Source organism: Condylura cristata, unplaced genomic scaffold, assembly GCF_000260355.1.
Source record: "Condylura cristata isolate star-nosed mole 26May11 unplaced genomic scaffold, ConCri1.0 scaffold00057, whole genome shotgun sequence".
Taxonomy (NCBI): domain Eukaryota; kingdom Metazoa; phylum Chordata; class Mammalia; order Eulipotyphla; family Talpidae; genus Condylura; species Condylura cristata.
The window spans coordinates 382,153-390,080 of NW_004567158.1; the positions used below are offsets into that span (position 1 = coordinate 382,153).

The 7,928-nt window shown below is 62.3% G+C and overlaps 1 protein-coding gene across 2 annotated transcripts in view; it reads right to left on the reverse strand.

The window, feature by feature from the left end:
• The window catches only part of ARHGAP4 (Rho GTPase activating protein 4), a 12,729-nt gene extending 5,665 nt beyond the window's left edge, over window positions 1–7,064 (reverse strand). The window contains exons 1-7 of one of the 2 annotated variants that reach the window (XM_004695226.2): window positions 6,989–7,064; window positions 3,636–3,843; window positions 3,383–3,545; window positions 3,183–3,245; window positions 2,852–3,028; window positions 2,150–2,278; window positions 1,849–2,070 (exon numbers count right to left, since the gene is read on the reverse strand). In XM_004695226.2, the coding sequence (XP_004695283.1) occupies window positions 1,849–2,070; window positions 2,150–2,278; window positions 2,852–3,028; window positions 3,183–3,245; window positions 3,383–3,545; window positions 3,636–3,843; window positions 6,989–7,055 (1,029 nt within the window). In that variant the 5' untranslated portion in view covers window positions 7,056–7,064. Of the gene's footprint in view, window positions 1–1,848; window positions 2,071–2,149; window positions 2,279–2,851; window positions 3,029–3,182; window positions 3,276–3,382; window positions 3,546–3,635; window positions 3,844–6,988 lie in introns of both variants that reach the window. The other variant, XM_012734514.1, reaches the window with a different exon arrangement.
• Between the last annotated feature and the right edge of the window lie 864 nt (window positions 7,065–7,928).

Below are 7,928 nucleotides of genomic sequence, written 5' to 3' on the forward strand. Positions count from 1 at the left end.
GGGGCGTCGCGCCCAGGGACCCCAGCCGGGCGCCGCGGCGCGCGCGGTGTGGCCACACCGGAGCAGTGAGGTTCATAGCCAAAGAAAAGCCAAGAGCAGCGTCTGCAGACGGGGCTCCGAATGGGGTGGGTGTCTCATGGGGCGGGGGCAGACTCCAAGGAGGAAACCGAAGTTTCTGAACTGGATGATGGGGAGCGTAACCCAGCTCTGGGAAAGAACTTGCCACGGAACCGTGTGCTTACAAGTGTTTCCAGTGGTAACACTTCGGTGCATTTGCTGGAATTACAGAAAGTGCATCAGGCCTCAGGGACACTGACATTAGAAGACACCCTCGAACCCACACAGTTCGTAGAGAACTAGAATTTACCTTCTGGAAAGTATAAGTCAGATGAATTCTGGTTTCAGGGTCACTGCTCACAGCTGAAGGAGCTGAAACTCCCTACCGAGAAGAAAGAGCCAGGCCACCAGCACCATCTGGGGCTGGCCAAGAGCTCAGAGCTGGGCTAGGGCCACCCCATCGAACATATGGAATGCCACAGAGCATTAAATCAGACAAGGTCACTCTGGGCCATGGTGGCTGAACACAAAAACAAGACCGCCTGGTGATCATATCTGAGCACTGCAAAAATCAAAGAAATGTGTCCAAACCACAAACATGGCCAAACCTCCCTCTACTCCAGCTAACACGAGTGACCAGGGACTCTCGGCGTGCCGCTTTCTCGGTCAGCCAGTCAGGCTTCCTGAGAGCATCCGATCCGCAGCCAGCCCCCACACTCTAGCCAAGTCCTCTAAGTCTTTTCTCTCACCCTCCTCCTAAGACACACCTCCTCGCATCCCAGTCCCCCAGCAGCTCGTGGGTCTCCCTCAAAGTGCTGAGCTGAGCCCCTTCCCTGTAGGGAAGAAGTGCTTCGTTGATTAGCTTTGCTGTCTTACATCAAATACCTGACCCACCTCTCAGAACCTCCTCTCATCTATGAACTGCTGGCCGGGAAAGGCCAGCCAGCGGGAGGAGCTCTCACACAGAAGACACAGGTCAAAGCAAGCTTTAAAAGAAAAGCTATAGAAAAGAGAGAAAATGCAAGTCATAGAGGGAAGTGTCAAAGAAACAAAAGTTATCATGAAGATTCAAGAAGATATTATATCCATGAAACAAGAGCAAATGGTTGTTTTAAATAGGAATCTGGAGAGCCAAAAGTATGAGAGCAATGTTTTCCTCCAACCAGGTTTGGAAGAGAGTTGAGTAAGTCCCTAAGAAAGCAGAATTAAGAGGTATAGAGATAGATAGGAAATAGGAAAGTGACTGGGATCATCAGGGTCAACATCCGATTACCAGCATCGGAAGTGAGCGAAAATAAAAATGCAGGGGAGACAATTATCGAAGGCGTAAGATGAATACGAAGCCTATGACTTTTCAGACTGACAAGCTGTCTGGTGCTGGGAAGGGAAAAGGATCCCCAAGGGGAGAGACTGTCCTCACAGGTTCAGAAAGAAAGACTATAGTTCCCCTACAACAGCCCCGCCATCGGACGGCACTGGACTTCTCTCCTCGACACTGAAAGCCAAGGACCATGGGCCGATGCCTTAAGCGCTGTGAGGGGCGCAGGATTCCACACCCTGCGGAGCTCCCCACCAGCTGCAATGACAGAAAAGGGGCATTTTCAGACACACACAGTCAGGAAACTCTTGGTGAATGTGCCCGCACAAAAGGGACTAATAAGCCAGGAAAGAGGAAGACACAGATCTGGGACAGAGGCTCGAGTGCAGAAGCGAATCCTGAGGAAGGGAAGCTCCTGGGCCAGCTCTGTGGCCATGCTGGGGGAACTGAGGGGGCAGGGGCGTGACCCTCACCTCATCTCCCTCATGGGGCTGGTAGTCAAAGCGCAGTGGGGGGCAGAAGGCGACTGCATGCACCTCCAGCACCTTGGCCCTGTCCCCTGGGGGATCCAGGGCCTCGATGGCCTCTTCCAGGCTGCCCAGGCCCTGCCTCTGGGAGGCCTGGGCGCGGCTCTCAGCGGCTGTGTAGCTCCGGAGCACCTGGCCCAGGGCCAAGTGGAAACCGGTGTCGCAGCACTGAGGAGGAAGCGAGGACACAGCTCAGACAGGCCTCGCTGCACGAGGCAGCTGCTCCCACCAGCCACGCAGCACTCACGTCCATGAGGTCCAAGACATCGTGCAAGTAGTAGTTGCTCACAGCAGCATTGACACTGGCCAGGCTGAGCAGGTATTCATTGCGTGCCTTCGTGCACTTGAGTTTGTGCTCCAAGAATTTGGCTTGACGCTGCTCGAAACCAACCCGGCACAAAGGCCACGCCTCAGCGAGCGGCCCACCCCCATTGCGCCATGTCCCGCCCCATGCCCACAGCCACCCTTGATGTGTCCGGCACAGGCCCGGAGGCCTGATGCCCCCTGCCTGGCTGTGCGCACACCTCCCACTCACAACCCCAGCTCCAGCTGACTTGGCACCTCCACCCTGGCGTTTCCGCTGGCCTCAGTCTCCCCATTCTCCCTTCGGGGCCACCTCAAAGGCTCTGCTCCCTGCACACCACCCAGTCACCCATCCTGCAGTCTTCCCACCCCTCTGAGACACACAGCTTTGTGTGAGGCAGGGAGAGGGGCTGGAAGGGAAGGCACCACGTTTGCAGGCGGCAGAGCTAGGCTGCAGACGACCAGGTAGGAGCTTGAGGGACACTGCTGCACCGGGACCAGGGCTGGGCAGCCTGAGGACCTCTGCTCACGGCCTCACCGCGAGTCTGTGACTCTTCCCCTCCCCAGCCACAGTGAGGGACGGGGCCTCGCCGTGATGAAGGCCAGGAGCCAGTCTTCAGAGATGGCCAGTGCCCGCCAAGCCCACCTTCTCCACCTGGCGCCCGCCCTTCTTGAGGGAGCTCTTGCGAAGCGGCCCTGCCTCGGTGGTGGTGGCAGCTGCAACAGTCCGGCCGGCCCGCTTCTCTTCCTGCCTCTCGGCTTCCCGGAGCTTGGCTTCGGCGTTCATGCTCTCCACGTGGTAAGTCTGGTATGTCTTCTTGGCCTGCGGGGAGGCCCACGGCCAGGCGGCGCTGCTGAAGGCCACAGCCAGGACCAGCGCCTCCCTCCCCCAGTCCAGCTACCCCGCAGCCCCAGGTGTTCCCGAGACAAGGTGTGACGGCTTCCCCTTGCCCGGGGTGGGCCTGCCCGGGCCTCACCGTCTGAAGTTCCGACACGACCTCCAGGAGGTCTTCCTGCAGCCGCTGCTCCAAGTCTTTGCTCTGGGAGAGGTGACCAGAGAGCCGGGGCAGCTGCCGCTCCTCGGTCAGCACTGGGCCTCCCGCTCCCCTCTGCCCGAAGCCCACCCGGCTGCCCACGTCTTCCCGGCCCGCTGCCGCCGCCCTGGCCAGGGCCCTACCTGCTTGACGATGCGGCCCACGTCGTCTGAGATGTGGCTCAGGCGCGGGGCCAGGGAGCCAGCCAGCACCTCGCTGAGGGCCGCCCTGTCTCGGCTCTGCTGCCGCGTCTGCTGCAGCAACACGGCCCAGCAGTGCAAGGGTGACAGGAGGGCCGGCTCCTTCCTGGGGACAGAGGGCGCTCACACCGGAGGCCGGAGGCCGTGCGAGGAGCCCCGCCTGCCGGGGGCGCAGCCGCCTGCCCTGGGCACCTACCGGAAGCTTTGGTGTTCCCTGCTGCTGCCCCCCAGGCGGCCTCCGCGGCCAGTGAAGCGCTCGGCCAGCTTGTCCAGGCCGCGGGAGTACTCGAGCTCGACCTCGGCGCGGCGCCGCAGGAAGTCGGCCAGCTCCTGCAGCAGCTCCCTCCGCAGCTCGCCCTGCAGCTCCAGGCAGCGCAGCTGCTCGCTCAGCTGCCAGCGCATTTCTGGGGGACAGGGTACCTGGGCTCAGGCCTGGCAGAAGTCGGAGGTGGGAGAGTCGGCCACCACAGGGTGCGCCCCACAGAGGAGGCCGGGCTGGGGCCGAGCGGTGAAGGGAGAGCAGGAACAAGGGCTTCCGGGCAGAGGGGAGAAGCTGGCCAAGCCGGAGGAGAGGCCAAGGCCCGGGAGCTCGGAGCCGCCCAGCCAGGCCCCCATGGAGCCTTCCCATCTCCGGTTCCTGGAAAGCCCCTGAGTTGCTTCCCCAGCCACTTCCTGCCTCCCGGCCCGGACCCTGGCAGGGCACTCTCGTGCGCAAACACACAGTAGCGGGAAGGCTGCCATGGCATCCTGCCAAGCCTGTAGAGAGCTTAGGGGCTCCCCGGAGGGAAACCTGCCCTCAGCCCCAAGCGGAAAGGGCAGCCCCATGCGAGGCCCGGGGCGCACTGACAAGCGAAGGGACCACAGGCGGGCCTGCTGTCTGCCCCGCCCCCACTCCTGGCCGCCCCCACCCAGGGCACCTGCACCCTGGCCTCCCCGCAGGGAGCCCCACCCTGGGCCCCTGTGGCTCCGGCTGCGGCCTTATCACTGGCTGGATCTGCTAAGAGCCCTTTCCGCAGGCAGCCTGCAGCAGGGCCCGCCTGAACAAGCCAGCAAGCGCTGCTGCCAGCGGAGTGCCCCAGGGACACAGGCCCTGGCCGGGCGGGCGTCTCAGCGCCGTCTGTGCACCCAGAGGTGTGTTCATTAATCTCTTCACTAGCAGAGCGCAGTCGGGCCCGCCGGCGCGGGGTGTTCTGCAGACAGTGGCAGAGGTCTGAACGGAGGCACCGGGAAGACGTGGCAGGGCAGGGCCTCAGAGAACAGTCAGGGATGAGAGCCGAAGAAGTGAGGAAGGACATCTGGAGGGAGGGGGCAGCTGAGGCAGAGTAGCTGGCGGAGCTACCAGGGCTGCAGGTCGGAGAGGCTGAGGGGCAGCACTGGCTGTGGCAGAGGAGAAGCGCCAGGCTCCCCTCAGGGAAGGGGCCCCCGAAGAGGTTGCAGGGCAGCGGAAAGCGCCCGCCTGGCCCAGTTGGCAGTTACTGCACTGAGAACGGGGGTGGGGGAGCCCGGGAAGCCTGCCTGGCGCCAGCAGCAGGGCCGGAACATGTTGGCACTGGGACCGTTAGGGTTTTGCCCCCACCCGTGACTTCCAGGGCTGTGGGGTGAGAGGCGGCCCCTGTGAGTGCTGCCTGCCCAGCTTCTGCCTCCTGGCTTCCCGCTGGAGAACTTGGCCTCCCTCTGGCCTCAGGCCCTCTCCCTGCCTGCATGCACCGGCCAGCGGCCAGTGAGCACACTCTCCCACTGGGAAGTCAGGCTGGGTAAAGGGACGTTGGGGGCGGGGACTTCCTGACCGTTCAGCAGCACAGCACAGAGCAGAGCCCAGGGCCAGCGGGGACTCAGGGCCGGGCCCCAAGCCTGATGCCAGCGACCAGGCCACTTGCCGCCAGGAGCACTGAATCAGAGTGGCATCTCTAGTGATAAAAGCCAATTTTATTTCATGCTCGGAGCGGTCCCAGCTCACCGCACCTTCCCTCGGGCCTCCACTCCACCCTCCAAGCAGCATCCTAACTGAGGGCGCACCCAACTGCTTCCTTTCTTCTCCAGTGCCAGGAGTGGGTGCTGCCTGGCAGCCAGACCTTGACAGGGATCCAGACATGCGCACTGGCGGCTGTGATGTCTGCCCACAGCTCTCAGAGTTCAGTCAGATGCACCCCTCCCTGACCTCCCCCAGACTAGGTCTGCCCTCTTCGCACCCTTTGCTTGGTACGGCTTTCTCTCGTCAGCAGATATCTCCATCCGGTGAGGGTGGCCAACCGTTGCCCTAGGCCTGGAGGCCAGCGAGGGCAGGGGCTGTTTCTCTTACACAGGGCTCTGGCCCTGGGGCCCTGGGCAGAACAGGCGTGAGCAGCACATCCGTGCAAACTGCAGAGCCGGGACTCAGCGCCCGCCCTGACACTTCCTGTGAGCCAGCAGCCGGTCTCACTTCTGCTGACAAGTGCAGTGCAGAGGAGATGGCCTCCCAAGCCACCACCATGCTGACCTTTCAGAATTTGGGGTGTCAAGACAGGGATCCTGCTTCTCTAGCATAGCAGAACGTTTCCGGGGGTCTGGTGAGGAACAGAGGCGAAAGCTGTCAAGGACCCAGAGCACGCACGTCTCAGAAACTGGCTCAAAACCCCACTTGCAGTGCAAAGTCGGAGCACACCTGCCCCGGGGAGGGCTGTCTCGAGTCCTTCAGCCTCGGGAGGCAGCTTGGGGAAACACACTGGGGGTCACAGTCCCCTCTGAGAAATGACAAAGGCGAAAGGGAATGCACCCTGAAGGTGCCCCTCAGGACAGGGAGGCCCAGGGCTTTGTTCCGAATAGTTGCGCTGCCTGACTGCACTGCAACCTGCCCGTGCCTGTCAGAAAGGTCAGGGCTCTGACTTTCAGTTTCTTTCGCTGATAAAATGGAGCAATTGCAAGTGAGACGCTCTAAAGCTTCCAGGAAACCGGGTACAGGAGACATCAGTCCCGCCCCAAGGAGCAGCACCGGCAACAGGCCACCAAGAGTGCACGAGGCTAATTTGCATGGCATTTGCACCAAGGCTTAATGAACCCCAAGAAGGCTGCTCTCTGAAGGCCAGCAGGCTCCTCAGCCCTGCGCCCTTAGGGGGGGGGGGGGGGGGGGGGGCAGAGGGACTGGGCAGCAAGAAGCCTGGGCGCTTTCTCATCCCTCGTCCATTGCCTGGGCTCCCTTCACTGTTCCGGCAGCAAAATCAGGGTGTTTGTTTCGTTTCACTCTGGCTAGGAGACTTTCTGGGGTGGTGTGCCCAGTGTCCCCAGCCCTCCCGAGGCTGGCAGGGAATCCACTGCTCAGGGGTGAATTGCGGAGAGAGCCAAGGGAAGGAGAGGGGCCAAAGGAAGACAAAGACAGAGAGGGGGGACAGGGAGATGGAGGCTCAGGGAACCCAGAGGTGAGGGGGGGGGGCTCTGGCGGCATTCTCCCCAAACCTCTGGAGGTCGCTGGGGGAGGGCACTGGGCCCCAGGCCAATGGTGGGACTTTCCCGGCTGCCCACGACCTTGGGGGTCTCGGCAGGGAACTGCACCAGGAGAGCCCGGCGCCCTCTCACCTTTGACTTGCGCCTCATACTCGGCCTGCGGCCCTCGCTCCCGGCGCAACTTCCCATGCGCGGCCATGGCGGCCGAGTGGCCGCGCCGTCGAGCCCCGCTGTTCCACGCGGCGCCAAGCCCGCCGCGCGCAGGGACCTGGGGCTCCGCTAGCAGAGCCCCACTCAGCCCCGCCCCGCCCCCTCCCCGGCAGCTGCAGGAACGGGGCGGGGCGGCGCAGGCCGGGCCCTGCTGCAGATCCAGAAGAGGGTCCCGGGTCCTACCGCCCCCTTGCGCTGGGCGCTGGACATGCACCTGAACTGTGTTGTGCCCAAGTTGGTTGGCAGCAGAACAGTCCCAGCCAATATAGGAGCCCCAAGGTGCCACACAAGTTGGCATCCCCAGGTGACCCTGCCAATGCCCCCCAGAAGACGGTGTGGTCACCCTTCACACCTGGCTGCTGGCCCTCACTGCCAGTGGACAGGGACATCATGGGTGCTCCAGGCCCTAGACTCCCCCGACAGCCTGCAGTCCCCGGCCGCCCAGGACATCAGCTGGGGCCACCCTTCACTGTCCCGCTCCTAGGTAAGCACAAGGAGGCCAGAGAGTGAGTGGAAAGTTGCAGGGTAGGAAGGTCAGCACGGAGACCAGAAGCCCAGCCCTGGCTTCCTCAGGACACGCGGAGTCGGCTCAGGTTCCCCTTCTGCTCAACCCCTTGGGGGGTGGAAGAGCAAGTCTGTTTCCCCATAGGTGGTTACCACTTCCTGCTGCCGGAAGAGACTCTTCTGCCTCCTTTCTCTCCAGCTTGCACCTGCCCTATCCTGCCCCTCAGATTAGGCTTTAGAGAGCAGGGGGTGCGCAAGGCTCCAGCCTCCCTTGTCCAGGGGTGCTTGTGTTTCCCACTACACCTCGGCACCAACTCAAAACCACAGCTTTTCTCTAGGAGATGGGGAAGGCAGGAAA